The following is an 18824-nucleotide window of genomic DNA, read 5'->3' as shown; positions in this document are numbered from 1 at the left end:
AGAGACCTGGCAGTTTTTCAAGCATTATGCCTCCACCGTCTGATTTAATTGACTGTTATTCCATCTTCTCCTGCTGCTCTTCCTCGTTTCATGTTTTGCAAGGGCCTTCTGACTTCATCGCTATTTATAGGAGGAGTTTCTATATCCTGTTCATGACCATTTCTAATGCAGGTATCCCGACTCCTCCAAGTACTGTTCAGGTCAATATAGAATTCCTTTGCTTTTACTATACCTTCGAGATTGCTGATGATATTACCCTGCTTATCTTTCAATGCATACATCTTGGTTTGTCCTATATCAAGTTTCCTTCTCAGCGATTTCATGCTGCGTCCATTTTTTAGGGCTTCCTTAGTCTTTCTCACATTATAATATGTCCCTTGTTTTCTCTTTGTTGATCAGTTTTGACAGTTACGCGAAATCTATCCTATCTCTTTAGTTAGACACTGCCATTCTTTGTCGTTTATTTATTAGGCCCTTTGTTACTTGGGAGAGCTTACCTACTGGTTGCCTTGGTGCCTTACCTCCCACTTCAATTGCTGCCTCTGAACGCAGCCTGGTTACTGTTTCATTCATTATTTTTATGTCATCTTCATCTCTCTGTTCTAAGGCTGCATACTTGTTTGCAAGTAACAGCCTGAATTGGTCTGCTTTTACCCTTACTGCGTCTAGGTTGGCCTGTTTCTTCCTGAAAAATTTTGCTCTTTCGCTCTTTAAATTGAGGTGATTCGTAGATCTCACTAACCTATTATCACTGTACGTTACACCCTACCTATTAATTCTACATCCTGCACCATGCTGGGATCAGCCGGAAGTATGAAATCTATTTCATTTCGTGTTTCACCATTAGGGCTTTTCTACTGTACGAAAAAAAAACTAACACAGAGAAAAAGTTCGCCAAGTCACATTCAATGTGATTACTGTATCATAGAGCCTAAATTTACAAACAGGACAAAGAAGAGGCAACAACACATGGCTGTCTTTGTCCTGTCTGTAAATGTGGGCTGTACGATACAGATATCATGAACCAAATCTTTCAAAACCGCTGCTGACACTCAACAAGACTTGCAAATCCCCTCCTTTGCAAAATCATTTGAACATGCAATAAATGCCCTTCAGTAAAGGCTAGAAAAAAAAAAACAAAAAAATCAGGAAATAAGAATACATCACACTCAACTGCTCTAAGCAGACTGCAGGAATGTCCACCACGTAGCGAGGCATCATTCGTGGTTTGCGCCGTGGCGGAGAGCCTCCACCACCTCGTCGGGGAGGTGACAAGGGATGCTTGCGGGCCAATGACGAAGTGCTGCTGCCATCATGGTCTTGACCTGGCCCTCGATAGTCACGATCAGGTGACTGTGCTGGACCCCGCAGATCCCGATCCCTTTCCCTGTCACGATCCCGATCTCTTGATCTAAGATCTCGAATGGGTGACCTAATGAAAGACAGTCAAATCAAATCACTGTCCATGCCAAATATGGCAAAATAGAAAGCAGTCAGTGCCACTCACACCGTTTTCTCTGCCTATCATTTGCAGAAGAATGACAACACAGAAAATAAAGACCCTGCTTGCGAATTAAATGACTGAATATGTAGAAAGTTTCCCAGCTATCATTCACCAAGCTTGAAAAGAAAGTGAAACCTTCTATGCAGAACCAACTGTATGTTATTAGCAGCAATCTGAAGGCGGACCTAGTATTTTTTGTACTGTTCCTAATTATTTAGTTTATGGTGATTCATTAACTTTTACACTGTTAGAGCACATTCTGAAACAACAATTTTAATTACTTGTGGCGCACTATTTCTTGTGTTATTCTTCCTTCCCATTTAAAAGAAAGTTCATGCCCTGCTTGCACATCGAAGCAGTGCTGGTCTCAAACATGAATGATGATGCAAAGGAACTACGATATGTGACCCATGACTGGCCTGGTGGTTGCCCTGCTTTAACAGGGCATCTACCTTGATATGACAGTCACATTTCTTCTAGCCTCGAGTATCGCATCAAAGCAAACAACCACTTGTGACAGCAGCAAGCAGACCGCCAAAACCAAGTTATCAAAAATCACAGCACAAGCTATCAATATGCTGCATAAGGCCAAACCGAACATGGACATGAATGTCGCAGCCACCTCAAAGAATTTTGGCATGTCTTTTTTTAGATCAAAATGGTCTAACAGTGTGAAATTAGGTCATTTCCTGCATGTTTGAAAGCAGCACTGCTGCGGCACAGAAGTGGGAAGCCTGGTCAACTTTTACCATATTTTTGCACGTATAACCCGCCACCAAGCATAACCAGCGCCCCTCCCACCCCCTCCTGTTAAAACATCACGAGGAGTAAAAAAAAGTGAAGGGAATAAAATTAGAAAACGAAAAAATCAGCCCATATAACCCACGAAAATGACCACACAATAACTTTCAACTCTTTGCAAAGACAGTCTCCATTTGTGAATGCATGACTCATCCACATCTTCAGCAAGCAGCTCTGTTCCCCGCCTCTTTGGCGATGTGGGTAAAGCTGGATTCACTTGACTGGCAGGATTACACACGAATCAGTCACATCACATGTGACGTGAATTGGACCTCTTCACAGGTAGTATTCAAATGACAGCGCGGACGGAGAAGCCCTTGTACGGGCATCGACAACGAAGCAAACACGACTGAGCCAAAAATCTTTACAGTGATTCGGCTCTTCATCATATGGCAAAGCACTTTGTACAGACTGAGGGAACGTCAAAAGAACAGGTAACATACACATTTGCTGGCACTGCGTGCACTGTTAAACAGAAAATGGTGAATCGTAAAGAGGAGGAGAAAGGAGCTTCAACACACAGGGGTGGGATTCCCTAGGTGATGAAACTTTCGAATGGTGAACCTTGCCATGAGATGTTGCTTCACAGCAGCACAGCGTACCCTTTCAAGAAGCCACACCTCAAGGCAAAATTTGCAAACAACCCGCACCCCGACTTTACTGTTAAATTTAAAAAATGTTTGGTGCGAGTTATACGTACAAACACACGATTAAACATTTTGCTGGCTTTCTTCTGAACATAAAAAGAAGAGCCACATAAGAGATAGCATGCCACAAACAATTTGAGTTAGAAGAAAGGGGGTTAAGCGAGGGGCCCGATTTTTATTAGTCATATCATAAGAAGCCAATGAACACTGACACCGAGGACAACATAAGGGAAATTACTTTGCTTAATAAATTAAATAAAGAAACGATAAATTAATGGAAATACACTTGACTACTTGCTGCAGGTGGGGAACGATCCCACAACCTTTGCATTACGCGTGTGATGCTCTACCAATCGTGCTACCGCAACGCCGTCTCCCCATCCACTTTCTTGGCTACTTATGTTTCCTAGTAGAACCCTGGGAATGTTACCCAGCGCCACAACTCACAAACCTTGGCGGCGAATGTGGAACATCCTTTCTGCCACAGGCGTCATGAGAATTATCTTTTTGGGTAAAGGCAACTGGTCAAAAAACTCACACATGCTACCTGAAGGCACCAATGTTGCCGGATTCAAGATTTGGTGTCAGTGTTTGTTGGCTCCTTATCATAAAACAATTTAAATTGATGTTTCTGAAAGTTTTAAAGTAGAGTATTGATATAAGTACTATAATAATTGAAAGGTTAGGTAAATAATTAAACTACTTAATTTGGAGCAATACAAGTACTGGGCACTTTTTCAGTTTGCTACAAGCAACATAAACTTGGCTTCATCCACATAGAAGACTTCGCTTTCTTTTTAAGCTTGGTGCATGATAGCTGGGACACCCTGTACAAAAGAAGAGGTGTACATAAATATAAACAAGAGCTTAAATAATGTACTGTCCATAACAACAGATCTGAAAATTGTGTTGGTACATGTACAAAAATACTTTGAAAGATATACAGGTGTGCCAACTCGCCTGAAAAGCAGTCCAAGTGATGTCCTGCGGATTCAAGATTTGTGGAGAAACACATAGGTGGCTTTGAAGTTTATTACTACCCTAAGAAACAGCCGCCCAGCTTGGAGCCTGTGCCCTGTCACAACGTCGACAATAGTGCGAGCTCTCAGTGCAGCAATGGGCCTATCCAGTTTTATTTCCAGCTTTATATATTGAGCTGGCAAATTTTAATGGCTTGTTTTCCGCAATCACTGCCGGGTTTAGCAATGCAGGCACAGTTCGATTGGTTGAAGGACAGCACACGTCCTCGTGCACAATAAATTTACTTGCTGTCCTGTCTGTAGAGCGGCCCGCACATTTTATGCTAACAGCTGGCGGAGAAAGAGAAAGGAAGAAATTAAATTATGGGTTTTTAAGTGCCAAAACCACAATTTAATTATGAGGTATGCCGTAGTAAGGGACTCCGGATTAATTGTAAACACCTGGGGTTTTTAATGTGCACCCAATGCACGGTACCACAGGAGTTTTTGCATTTCACCACCCCGGTTGAAATGTGGCCACAGTGGCCGAGATTCAATCCTGTGCATTCGGGCTTAGTAGCGCGTCATAGCCACTACACCACCACGGCAAGTAAAGGTAGGGGAGAGAGCCTGTTAAAAAGATGCGGCGAAGAGAGGAGGCCAGTAGTAGAAGAGAGCACTGTACAAAGCTAGGCGTGTTGCAGTGCAATGCTGGGACATTAGCTGGACGCTCCAAATGCACTGCAACATAGACAAGTAGGCACTCCTGTCTATCTTCCTCCATGACCATAAAACTGCCAACATGCTACCAGCACTTATAGAGACTGACAACCAATATTCATGGCGACAATTTCCTTTAACCCTCTCTGTACGGAAGGCGTGCTCAGCTTGTCAAGGGTTTATTTGCAGAAAATTCAGAAATTGATTCAAGCTCACCCATAAATGCTTGGCCCAATACAGAGCCCTAGATACGTCTTTGGCTCACTCATTTCAATACATTTGTAGAAAACAACACTACATGGCGCACAACGTTCAGCAAAGATGAATTCTTTAAGGGAAGGCTTGCTGTTGTGCCGGCTACACTCAACTTAAATATAGCAGCCCCCGTGGAAAGCACCAGTCTTTCAGCCCGTGGTGTTGATACAGAAAGAAAATGCGTGCTTTCTGAAACTTCATCGTCCTGAAGTGGAAGTAATGCAGAACTGGTATCAACCTACTCTGGCAAGTCATAGGCTCTCTATCTCAGCTCTGATGACAGTGACACCATGTTTCCATCTGTTGTATACAACAACAGAGCTCTGAGGATTGAGACGACAGAAGCTTTTTCTCGCTTTCATTCAGAAGATGCCTTCATTCCACTTGCTATTTTATGCAAAAAATGTTTTTATATTCTAGAATGTGAGTCCCAGAAGATGCTTGTCTACAGTGAAGCCCATCTTCTGTTACATATTACTACAGCACAGACTACTTATAACGTAAGTCACTGGAGTCATGAATTTGCGCCCTGTAAGTGGTATCACACTATAAGCAAAACAAAATTTTTCAAAGGCATGTGAGTGCAAAACATGTACACCAAGCTGCTGCATGCGTCAGGTAATCAAAGCATACAACTGGAACGTGCCCTCACTTTCGTTAGCGATGTGGTTCCTCCATTTTCTTAGTGCCATACAGCTACTGCGAAGCATTTCATTGACTCTGCCCCAAACGCACCTTTGGCCACCGACTCCCAATGAGACTGTGCTGGTTAGGCCTAGCGGGCGGGGGTGTCAGGTAGCATGTGATTACGGGAAGCTTGCTTTGATATACGTTCATACCCATAGATGAACAAACGTTGATCTGGCATGAGATCACACACACGGGTTGCACTAACAGCAGCGCACATGAAGCAAATTTGTGGGTGATCAGGCAGCAATTACCTCACAAGCGTATAGCAAAAGTTTGTAGGTGCATATACTGGTAGGAATGGCGAAAGCACATCTGTAGACAACGTTCCACACTGATAAATTTTGAGGACACAGTTTAAACTTTTTTTTCGGGACACAGTTCTATGCATCTTTTTTTTCCCCCACCTCCATTCCTTGTTTATTTGTTTGTTCCACTTCTCCTCCTTTTCTGCATAGCCCTCCTAGCCCTCCACTTGGCCAGCACACCTCATTGAGAAGCGTGCTCGCTACCCTGCTTGTTTGCGGGGTTTCCAGGCAACCGCATTATAACCAGTACTTTGTCTTACACAGCTGCACTATAAGCAGTATGCATACACATTGCATTCAATGGGAAGATAAATGTGAGTCAGAAAAATCCGCATCATATCCGATCATGCACTGTAAGTGGTTACGTTATAAGAGGTCTCAGCAGTATTGTTTTCATTATTTTTATTTTCAAATAAACTACGCCTTTTTTTGTGCAAATTACAAGTGTGGATATGCTTTTTAGACATATCTAAATCTATCTAAATAGCTTCCACGAATAAAAAATACTAAATTTAAAAAAAAATTTCGCATTTATTACTATCCTTAAAGGGTTAATACAAAGGAAAGCTCACCGTCCAGAGTGCCCAATCCTGAAGCTGTAACGCAGAAAGCGTAAAAATTTTTTTACAAGAATTTTCTCATACACGCCACCATGCAATGGATGCCATGGTGGCAGCACCGTATGAAAATGTTGACCTTCTTTGCATTGTAATACGCATGAAAAAAGTTCAAATGTCTATAAAATACACAAATGCATTTCTAAACACAAATTATACTGCACTTTATAACACATAAGCGACATACAACCATCTGTTCTCACATGGTGAGGCTAGTATAATGCTAGTGCAAAATTCTACAGTTGAGCATCACAACATGCTGCTATTCGAGACTGTGACAATTTAAAATGACAATTACTATTTAAATCACAAACATGTGTGATCCTGCCACTATAAAGCATGTCCTTTTCATTTTTACCAACATCGTATGACACATTCTGGTAAGCTGTCGATACCATTATTTAAGGTTAGAGGTCAATTGAATTTGCTAATGACAGTTTATGACAACTCTGGGAATATGGGTTTTCTAACTCAGCCGTGGCCCTTGAAAAAGACACCGACACCACAACATTCAAGGTTTAATCTTTTTCCCATGAAACCAGGCTATCTCTGATTGCTGAGTGTGCCGAGCGCGTGCCCGAGAGCTTGGACCACAGCCAATCATTCACCCAGCAGCCAGCAAGAGGTGCCCCGTACAACTTAAGAGAAAAATATTAGTAGTAGAATATAGTGCTAGAAGAGTAGCAGCCAACACAAATGTTGCAGCAACTACAATAAAGTCCCAACCATACACAGCTATCAGAATGTGTCAACATATGCCCCATCATGTCTGGGTGCTTCTGGCATCAGGTGTGCAGAGCATGTTGTGTGGCAATGCTGGGAGCTACCACTGGCAAATATTCACCAGCATGACATAGGTGGCCCGCCCATGTGACTCGACCTCACATGAGCACAGTAAGCCAACATCACTTCTGGAACTAGTTAAGCGTAGTCAGCACAGGGGCACAGCCATCACTGATGTTTGATGCTATGTCGATGCCCAGCCCAAGTGATGTATGATGCTACGCTGAAGCTAAAGCTACTACAGGTTCTACCAAGGTTGCAGCAATCACATTAAGTGGCAGTTGAACAAATAGGAGTGCTTTAATGTCTTCTAAAAAGGGAAAAAAATATTTATAAATCAACTTGCTTGAGTGTCATTTTGAAGATGCTGCTTTACATGGCAACTCAAAAACTTTCAACATGGCGCTCTGGCATCTTTTCTCCAAACGGCTGCAACACAATGAAATGCAATGTGTGCTAGTGCATCCTGACGGCTGTGTATGGTCAGAGCTTAATAGAGGCACAGTCACTTTAATGGGACTGGCAAGCATGGCAAAAGTTAACTCATTTGCAGAATATCTGACAGTAGCGCTATCTCAATGTTTAAACTGGCCATCACATGAACTTTTTAAAAATGTTTCAAGGTTTTCTTTCTAGACCATAAAAAGTATAGAAACAGCAACACAGAGAAAACAAATGAACTTGATGTTTGCTAAACACTGCACAACTACTTAATAAGCTTGTGTGAATATTCAATATGTTTAAATATTCAATCTAATATTATGCCGAATAAGCCATTCTATTTTCCCTTCGTCTTGAATTTCAGTATTCAAAGTTTTCAATCGACACAAATGAACATACAATCTTTTTCCACGTATAAGCTGCAAACCCAAATACCACACCCAGGAAAGAAATAAACTCTGCATGTATAACCAGCGGATATAACTGCATACAACTTCAAAATCCTTGCTAAAGCAGTCTCCATTCGTGGATGCACAAATCGTCCACGTCATATATTTGGCCGGCAGCTCTGGTCTACCTTTCTTCAGCAATGCTGATGATCGAGAACTTTGCCCTAAAGCTGGTTTCATGGCATCGCAGGTCGCATTGATGTGAAACCACACCTCAATGCGAAATTTGCAGTGTTGTAAATTTTTACTGCTAAGATTTTTACCACAAGTATAAATGACAGCTTCGTTTTGGTTCGTAAGTGACATCAAATAGCTCATAGGCCATAAGACAAGGCAAATTCATTTACTGTCACCTACTGATTTCTGCACATGCCCGATTATTCACAGATATTATTTAAACATATCTATGAATAGATTTGCGGCAACACAGCATTAAACTAATTTTGGTGGCCAACACCCAGCGAACGATGCTGGTTAGGCCTAACAGCCAAGGCAGGAGCAGGGATGGACACAGAGCTGTTGCAGAAAGTTTGCTGCTCATCGGTGATCAGTCCACAGACCATGCGCACAAGCAGCACTGAGGACTGCAAAAGCAGCAAATGTGCCTGCCACGTTCATCTGTGTGCTTGCAGAATGGAACAAGTTAAGCTAATGTGCAGCCGGAAAACATCCAAGCTGAATTTGTGCACCACAGCATAAACCATAGTGCAGTTAAGGTTGCACTTCAGAGCATCACGACAGCGCACGACAGGTGAACGCAAAATGGTCTCGCGGTTTCAACCACCACAAAATTTAAACAACACTCTTAAAAGAAATTACACCTTTTGGGCTGTATATTGCCACACAACAATAATCGTTGTCTTGTCTGCATTTCCTTTCTTTAATGCTGCGACCCTGGTACTTCCAAGTCATGAACGGCATGCGCATTTTCAGTATGATAGAGCATTCTCGACAGGAAAGTAGCAGGCGCAGAATTTTCAAGAAAGGAAACGCAAGCAAGGCAGATGACGATTATTGTTGTGTGGCAAATATACACCCCAAAGGGTGTACACTTCCCTAAGAGTGTAGAATGAAGCAAAACAGTCAGAAAGAGCTTGTAAGCAAATTTTCTTTGCTGCTAGAGTGTTAAGAAATGTTAAACTTGAATTTTTGAATTAAAATATCCGATTGACAGCACTTCGAAAATAAACCGACGCCAGAGATGAACCTGTTCCACTTTATTTTTATTTTTTTGGAGAACCAACTTTTCTTAGTATCAGCATCTGGCTCTTGTGTCAAGGTTTTATGCAAATTCCACAATTATTCGAACTATTCACTTTGAATACCCATGTCCCAAAGGCACGCACGAACTCCTTTAGGATAAGAGAGCACAAGATTTCCTAAGGGAGTTGAACCTTCGAAGTGTAGATATATATTATTCAATATATTTGATGCAAAAAACATACAACTTGTTAAAAATAATGTGCGTTCACTAAACGTAGTAGTGCTGACAGTGACTCTAGCCACCCTGTACTTACCCATGTGTTTCGTTGCTGCCTGGCAAGTAGGCTCTGCATTCTGTGACTCGAACTGCTGCTACCTATATACTCAAATCGCTACATTTCATGGACGGTGACCTTGTGAGCTTTCCTTTTGTTTTGTGTACCGTGCCAGTGTCAGTCATGAGTGACCACACTGACCACTGCACGGCTGGCACGATAAAGGCTACGTTTACATGAACCAGACGCGAGCGGGTTGAGTAAAAAATCGGTTTGACTGGTCCCAACGTGACCGCATTTACATGAACTTGCTTCAGATGAGGCTGGACAATGACGGCACACAGCATCAAGCCGAGACATCCAATGCGTTTCAACTGTGCTTCCAGTTCCTGCTGCCGTCTTCATGAGTCTTATCGCTACGAAGACATTGCACTGCACAGTGCTTGTCCTGGCCTTGTCCTGACACTATTCCCGCTACCAGCACCTAAATCGCGACATAACAGTGGTTTTGCGCAAGTCTCGGCGCTGACGGACCAGAATCGCCCGTGTTTACATGCACACTGCAAATGGGTCGGGCTGGGTCAACCTACCCCAAGCAGTCGGGCTGACTAAGCTGACTCAACGCTTGTTCAGCTCAACTGGCAGCGCTTACATGAACTCAACCGGCATATTCTAGCTCGACAAATCAACTCGACCCGATTCTGTTTTCATGTAATTGGCCTGAAAGACGAGAAAAACATGGCACCAAGCGCCCTAGGTCGAGAGTATTGTGCAGCAGCAAGCATAGCTGTGGCTGAATTTTGATACACCTTTTAATTCAATAGAAATGCTATAAACACACGCAACGTTAATTTTAATGAAAATAATAATTAAATTTGCAGTTTTACAACAACCAGTATGGGCACGAGAGTGCGTGCTTCATCCACTAAGGAGTATCGCCAATTTTTCCTTGACCAAAAGCTCCATTGAATTCCCTTAGTAGAAGGGCAACCGTCTGCCACTGAGTGTGCATCTCCCTCATTAAAAGGAGTTTGCGGGTGCCCGTGTGACAGGGGCAGAAATTATCTAACACTAATTACTATTTTCTTCGACTTCACTTCAAACCAGAAAATTTATATTCACACAGGGAAATCAACTTCCGGTTCGGATGCGAGCACACATCTATTCCTGGCGCTCCGACTCTCTTTGACGGTTACGCGTGCTGTTCGTGTTTCACCTTCTTCTGTCGCACATCCTCATCATCGGTGTCGCATCGGCCATGCGTCGAGACAAGCCTCGAAAAGATGCGTTGCTTGTTAGCCGTTTTACAGCCGCTTTTAGGCACCAGCGGGCAGCCTTGCTAAACCTAATGCATGGCCACAGCTGCATTGATGACCGAGTCCAGGCCATCAAAGCTACCTTTATCTGACAACCATGAACAACACCAGGGACAATCAGCTTTGACGACGCCAACCGAACCAACCAACCGGCTCGGCACCTGTGCAACAGAACTGAACCTCTTGTTTGACTGTGTTGGACACCCCCTGGCACTTTTACTTCAAGAGATTAATGGCATAGATGGGACACTACAACAGTTCAATGCTTACTACCAACCATTAATAGAGCATCGAAACATGAAACGACCCCGAAACCCACAGCCCAATGGTATCACCAGTGCAGCCGACAAATTTGTGATACAGGGACAAGCGTCTGTCTTTGCACAGACATTCTGCAAACGCAGATTGACACTTCTCAGTACTCGACTGCCGTGCCGGAGGTGGTGGCTGTATTGGTATACATGCGCCTGGAAGTTAGCACCCGCACACGCGGCTCATTCACATGAATTCGCGCTCTGCGGAGACGTTACCCAAACGACAACTTCCTGATAGGTGGCGATGTCAACACCAAGCATCTGCAGTGGGGCTATGATTATCACATGCCCCGTGGAAGGGCACTTGCAGACGCCACGGAGTCAGCTGACTTAATGCTCGCGAATGACACCGACTACACCACCCGCGCCGCCCTGCATAGTGGACAATGTAATACGACCCCGGACCCAACGTAGTCCACAACAGCCTACGTGAAAGAATGGCGATGCGATCAGATGCCTGGGGCAGCGACCACTATCCACTGTGGATTACTTTGAACGTGGGACGAAAGCTTGCAGCCGGGTGCACTGTGCACACGATCAGATGGGATGACTACAGAAGAGCATTTGCGGAGCAACTCAAGACCGCATTCGTGCACGAATGCGCGCAAGCGAGCACAGTTGACGTACGCAGACAATGGCCGCCGACATCGTGACCATGTTCGACTTCGACGTCGCACTGCTGTCGAAGTCGCACTGCTGTCGCTAGAAGATACGCCAAGCGCCTGTATCGGAAACGCTGGAGCCACCACCGCTCATCATTCAACAAAAGAACTGGCCTCCATAACGTACGGCACACGTTCAAGGCTAAGACAGATCAGCGTAAACAAGCAGTGCTATTTCGAAGATCTTGCTCAAAACTGGCCAGTCAGTCAGCCAGCTCCAAGATGATGCTGCCAAGATGTTTTTCCCAAACCGTTGATGCCCTCGAACGCCGACATTTACAGGAAAACGCCACCTATTACTGATAAGGGCCTCCAGGCCCCATTCTCACTCTTCGAGCTCAAACAGGCACTTTCTTCCATCAAAGCACGCAGCGCATCAGGCCACGACGCCGTGATGTCGGCAGCTCTGAGGAATCTTGAAGAATACGCAAAGAAGCAACTTCTTGATGAGATTAACACAGTGTGGGCCAATGACGAAATCCCAGCAGGATGGAAGCATTTGATAGTCACACCCATACCGAAACCAAACGAACAGCTAGATGTACTATCGAACATGCGCCCTGTATCTCTCTCACTTACTACGTGTAAGGTGGAGGAGCGAATGGCCCTGACACGCATATCTCACTTTCTAGAAACCGAGGGTCGCTTCCATTCAGCACAGACAGAGTTTCAGCCAAACCTTGGCACTCATGACAGCCTCCTGTTTGTGAGGGAAGGTGTACTGCGTCAAAAAACAGTCGGTCGCACAAATCGCCACTCGAGCATCCTTGTGGCGGTGGACCTCTGTAAAGCTTTTGACAATGACGCATGAGGGAATCGAGACAGCAGAGAGGGACGGAATCACAGGCCGCCCCCTCAAATTTGTGCGTTCCTTCCTTCAGGATCGTACTTTTTCCATACGGGTAGATGGAGGCGATGGGGAGGTTTACCCAAATATGGCGGGTGTCCCACAAGGTTCCATACTGTTACCCGTCCTCTTTAATTTGACTATGATAGGCCTGGCTGAGCGACTGGAGGCTATTTCTGAACTGGGCTTCACAGTAAACATCACGTTATGGAGTGCATCACGACCAATTGATGACCAGCAGGAGACCCTGCAGGCGGCACTTCACGTTATTGACCACTACCTGCCACAAACTGGCATGCAGCCATCTCCAGAGCAGACAACATACGTGGTGATCCCAGGTTCAACGCAGGACAAAGCAGCCCTCGCGTTCACTCTCGGAGGCAAAACACTGCAGCGAACGGAAAAATCGGTGTGCAGTCTCAGGATACCAATTGACTACACAGGCACAGCGGATGCGTGGCTCGCAGACCTTCGTCGGACATGGCACAACACTATGCACCTCATAAAACGAATCTGTTTCCACATGGGCTGTGCTGGTACCGATGTGTGCCAAAAACTTGTTAGTGCTTTGCTGACCTCCCGACCGAAATACAGAACACGCTGTTATGACCTGCTTGCTCAGCACTGGACACAGCTAGAGGTACTCCACAGATCAGCTCTCCACATCATCACAGGGCTCTCGAAACACACACGTGACCAGGAGCTACATCGCTATGCGAAGTTGCCTACCTCCATGCAACCACTGAAGCATTGAAGGCAGGACACGAGGAACGCCTGAAGAACACCAGACAAGGCAGTACTCTACTGGCCTACATGGGAAAGGATATATAAACTTTACCACAACTGCCATTGCAAATTCCAATGTGATAACATTGCTGTTGTTGACATTACGCCAATGCCCCAAAACATGAGTGCCCAATATGCGCACCGCTAGGCAGCATTCGCTGTGCGTCCCGTGCAGAGATTGGCAGACAGACCACCAAGCCATGAACAAGTGTACACTGATGCTGCTTTCGACCCACGCACCAGCGATGGAGCAGTCACCTACCCTGTAGTGGGTTCTTGTGGGACACATTCTACCTATACAACTGCTGATGCTGACGACCCAACAGAACTTCAACGCTGAGCAAGTCTGGGCATTAGATAGTCTCAAGCATCATGCAAGCAAAACACACTGATATATATACACAAACTCTCAATATGCACTGCATGCCAGCAAGTCTTGCCACACAGCCTCATCTGAAGTATTCCTAGTCAAGCAGGCCTTCAGGCGTGCAGAGGCCATTGCTGGACTTCCTCCGAGAATCCGGAGTGTATCTACACGTTTAAATATTTCTTTATGCCAGAAGGCACGCTGTTGGAAAAAAAAAACAAAAAAACTGGCTCGGTGGATTCTGACAGTGTCATTCTGGATTCGCTCTCGACTTTCGCCAAGGACGCGCAGCTTCTAGAACGGCTCTGAATACGCCTCTCCCCTCCCTTTCCTATTTCACATTATAGGCCTTTGAGCCGTCCCTCAATAAGTACATCTTGTAATCATCATATTCACACAAGCCTACTTTTTAACATAAATATAGGACCTAAATTCTTGTTTGCAATCACGATTTATAGACTTTTTTTGGCATTCAAATGAAGTGGAATAAAAAGACTAGCTAAATTTGTGTAAGGCAGCTGAGTGTATTACGTACTTGACCATTGCAATGCAATATTCAAATGCTATAGCTCAGTAAAGGTACACTTTATGCACATTAGTGCATACCTTTCCCTTAATTTTTTATTACCTATTTCTGTCTTGCACCCGATCAGGCAGCCTGTCTTGAATACGATCACGGTCCATTATTCGATCTCGGTCACGATCTTGGAGGCGATCCCTGTCTTGCACTCGATCACGCTCTTGCATTCTGTCTTGGTTTCGATCTGAGCTTCGATCAGATGCCCGGTCCTGGTTACGATCATAGGGCCTTCGGTCTTTGTCAAAATCTCGACTGCTGTTGCGGTCTCGGTAACGGTCTCGTCGGTCATCATGCCGCATGTCACGGTCACGCCGACTGGGTGAACTTCGTCTGTTTGGAGTTCTTGTATTGCTGCTTGCTGCAACATTCAAAGAAAAAGGAGGAATGAAACAAATATGAGCTCAAAGTACTATAATGAAATCCTACAGCACTATGTTAGCCTGCAGCAAAGTCATAGCGACAGCTGAGAAACCTAGCGTATCTAAACGCATTCTACAGCAAACTTGCTAACATTATGATGGTGTTGTGGTGAGTTTAGAACTGATTTAAGTGAGCCTTGCGACACCATAATTCCTTTACAACATCCAAGTTTGTGCAGAGGGTGGACCCCTTTCAATCATTTAGTGATACAGTTGCAGACCGATAATTTTGACCCGAAGGGGACTGCCAAATGTCCGAATAATTGGGAGTTCGAAATACCAGATTCAACAGAAAACAAGGGACTTTATTCCACAAGTGGTCAAGAAATACTGACTGTTGGGCATGTTGGCAATGCATACTCAAGGAAGAATGGCGCAAATGAACAGGGACGAGATAGAAACACAGACTGTGCTCATCCATGTTTTTCTATCTCATCCCTGTTCGTTTACGCCATTCTGCCTTGACTATGGCCAAGAAAGGTGGCCGTCACCTTCAGGGATACCTCCAATTTCGTGCAACTAGCACAAGACTCATGAACGTTAACAAGCGACAGAATCCTTGGCACAGTGCCAAGCACACCATCTTATCACAGTGCGTAAACGCTGCCACCTGTTGATGCGGCAGTGCTAGTCATGCGAAATATAGTGAAACCTTGTTCATGTTTTGGAAAAAACTATGGGAAAAAAAAACATACTAAACTGGGTAAAGGTACAGCCCGAAGTAATTGAAAAAATTGGACAGACTCAACGATCGTTAACATCTACGTAATGTGAAGCGTCACACAGGTCGTTGCGGTACGAGATGCCGATGCATGTCGAACTGATGGTGCACAGGCAGCCTGAGACGCATTGTGTTGTTTTCCACGGTGTGGTGTGGTGTTTGCGAGGTGTTTTAAGAAGGTGACAGGAAACCAAAATGAAATCGAGCTGGTGAGTGACACCGGATGCCGCCGAAGCGAAACATGATGCTCAAATCGCGCTACCTGCAGCAGGGAACAGCGGCGCGTTTGAATTATTGCCTACTGAAAGCGTGCAGTATGCTACCATGGCACCATGCACCACGCGCTGTAGACAGATAGGTGAAGATGCTTATGGCAATAGGTATGGCAGCGATAGCTGTGAATGCGTTGTGCGACGACCCAGGCAGAGATTTGTTGGTACTGGAATAAGAAACTGTGTGTGCTGTCATTTTCACGTAAGACAGCGGCTATATACTGTTCTCGATCGCATGCGACGACCCCGACAGAGATTTGTTGGTACTGGAATAAGAAACTGTGTGTACTGTCATTTTCACGTAAGACGGGCGGCTATATACTGTTCTCGATCGCGTGCGCGCCTCGCGCCTTCTCTTGTTCACATGGGATCTAATGGACGGAAAATGTATACGAACACAGTTTGCAGCAGGGAACAGCGGCATGTTTCGGTTATTGCCTATTAAAAGTGTGCGATACGCTTCTGATGGCACCAAGCGCTGTGAAACAGATAGGCGAAGATTCTTATCACAATAGGATTGGCGGCAATAGCTGTGAATGCCACGTTCGACGACCCCAGAGATTTGCTGGTACCGAAATGAGAAACAGTGCTCGTCGGTGTTTTCACGCAAGACGGGTGGGCGAGGATGGCAGTGAAGCTGCTGCGGCGGGGAGCTACATACTGGGCCTCTTCGATTTTTGGAGTTCTGGCAGCCCGCTGGCAGCTAGATGGCAGCCAGCTAGTTCTGGTTCTGATAGGAAGTCACATGGGCAGGCATCCCAAGACAACCACAACCTGCCTGAAGTTTGCAAAATCGAACGCCGGGACAGCTGGCAAAATGTAAACATGCTACCAGCATGATAGCGCCCGGCGAGGTCGGCGCATGCTCGGCGTAGTCGGCCCATTTATGCGTTGCCAGCTTGAAAATATACAGTTGCATTTGTGGGGATGCGCGACCCTCGCGCCTCCCCTGATGTTTTTCCCGCATAGCGCGTCTCCTGTAGTGCGGCTTCGCCGCGCACGCAGCGTCGGAGTGGTACAAGCGTGGTGCGAGAGATGGCGCGAGCGTCGCGCCGCTGCGAGGTTACATGGGTTCGGGAAAGACAAGGCTTGCTCGCTTGGCTTCGAGACAGCGAGCGGGACTGACGTGCAGTGCCGCACGTGCAGCGGCCCTCTTTCCCGGCCGGTCGGCGCACGGCGGGGGACGACTCCCGCGTGCGCGCCGACCGATGCTTCGGCGAGACCGTCTCGCCTGGCCGCCTTCGAACGCGCCACGATTCGCGTGACTATACACGCGAACGACCAGGCGTTGGGATCCAGCATGGAGCGAACATATTCACTCGCGAGGACGCGGTGAGTCGGAATTCTAGATTTGTCGCGCGCCCATTGGCATGTTTTGTGGATAGCAACTCGGCTAGCAGGCATTAATGTATGAAAGGAGCAATAAAGGCCCTTGTGATTGTTTGCACTACTGTGTTGTCGTTCCTTTGTCCCAAGAGTATGGTGTGAGATATCCCCACTTCAGACCCCACATCTGGCTGCCCAACGTGGGACTCTTGGGGCATCGGACGATAATTTTAAGTGTTTCTTCGTTCGAGACCTTTGTTTGAACCGAAGCGTAGGCCTAGCGTGGATTTTGATCGCTAGCGTCAGCGGCGTGCTTTCTTGAGCGAGGCGGCGGTGGGTGTAGCAACGTTTATAGATACTTGTAGTGTGTTTGAACATGTCAACATACTAAGCCTTTTCGCAAGTGTTTTTTTAATGGCATTCGTTGGTACGAGAGCCACGTGGTCTGCATCCTGGGAGAGCGAGGCTGAGCGCCCGCGGAGCAGTGGCAAGCCTGAAGCGAGTGAGTACGGAAGCCTCGTGGGTGGTCCGAATTTCCTATGTAAATAGCTTCTTCTATCTCTTTGACTCGGATGAAGTCGCGGCTCTGGGAGCCGGGTGGCCGCGGGCCACGGGTGCCACTACGGGCTGACTGGTATTGCGGCCTGGCACCGGGTGCTCCGACACCGTCTGGGACGGTGGGCGCCGTCAACTCGGATGCTGTGTGCACCGAGCGGAGTAGGACCACCTCACAGAGCTGACGTCTCCTCGCGGCTGCCTGTTTTGCGCCCATTGTGGGTGTTGTTTTTTGGATGCCGGTTGTTGTCAGGGTAGCGACGCTTTAGGCCTAAGGCTTTACGAAGCTGCCTGTCGCACGTGGAGGGACACAACCGGGTGGACCGTGGAGTTGAGGCGTTGCAATTTGCTTCCCTCATTCTATTTAGCCTCGCACGAATTAAAATTGCTCGTTCGACTCAAGAAAGCGAGCTTCGTTCACGTGAACTTAGCATCTGAGTTGCTGCCCGATCTTTTGCTAGCCGAGTTGAACATCGTACCACGTGGGCGATACGCATGCAGAATTCCTCTCCCTTGCACTACTTTAGTGTTTGCCGAGTGTGTTGAGTTTACGCAGTGTGATTGGAGTCACCCCTGGCTTGCTGTCACCTGGACATCGCCTGCGCTGCTGCCCCGGACTACGATCGAGCCACCCCGGGCGATGGTGAGGCTGTGGCCAGTTCGGCGCGGCGACTTCGGCGGCCTCCTGTATCCAGCTCACAACCCTCGGCGGCGGACAAAAGAGCCGGCGGTCACCGACAGCTACTGCGGCTCCCGCCAGCAGGGCGAGTCGGCGCGAGCGACGCTTGCTCGTACCGACTACTGCGTCGTCGGCTCCGGAGTCCTGGCCTGGGATCGTGCCGTCGAGGCTGCAAAGCCGCTGCTGTGACCGGCAGACGCCAGCGGTGTACACAAGGACAGTCGGCTCGCATGCTATGGACAGCGTGTGGACATTTCTTCGGTGCGGCCAATGTTACATGTACTACCTTGTCGCGAAGCGTGCGTTGATGTGAGACCAAGTGACATGTTTC

At 46.3% G+C, this 18824-nt stretch overlaps 1 protein-coding gene across 3 annotated transcripts in view; it reads right to left on the bottom strand.

Moving 5' to 3' along the window:
- The window catches only part of LOC135916572 (cell division cycle and apoptosis regulator protein 1-like), a 236534-nt gene that overhangs the window by 108719 nt on the left and 108991 nt on the right, over positions 1-18824 (bottom strand). For 2 of the 3 annotated variants that reach the window (XM_065450003.1, XM_065450004.1), the window contains exons 9-11: positions 14570-14879; positions 6454-6477; positions 1175-1432 (exon numbers count right to left, since the gene is read on the bottom strand). In XM_065450003.1, coding sequence (XP_065306075.1) covers positions 1175-1432; positions 6454-6477; positions 14570-14879 — 592 coding nt within the window. The remainder of the gene's footprint in view (positions 1-1174; positions 1433-6453; positions 6478-14569; positions 14880-18824) is intronic. The other variant, XM_065450005.1, reaches the window with a different exon arrangement.

Source organism: Dermacentor albipictus, chromosome 1 (genome assembly GCF_038994185.2).
Source record: "Dermacentor albipictus isolate Rhodes 1998 colony chromosome 1, USDA_Dalb.pri_finalv2, whole genome shotgun sequence".
In the NCBI taxonomy this organism is placed as follows: domain Eukaryota; kingdom Metazoa; phylum Arthropoda; class Arachnida; order Ixodida; family Ixodidae; genus Dermacentor; species Dermacentor albipictus.
This window is presented reverse-complemented; position numbering and strand designations above follow the sequence as displayed.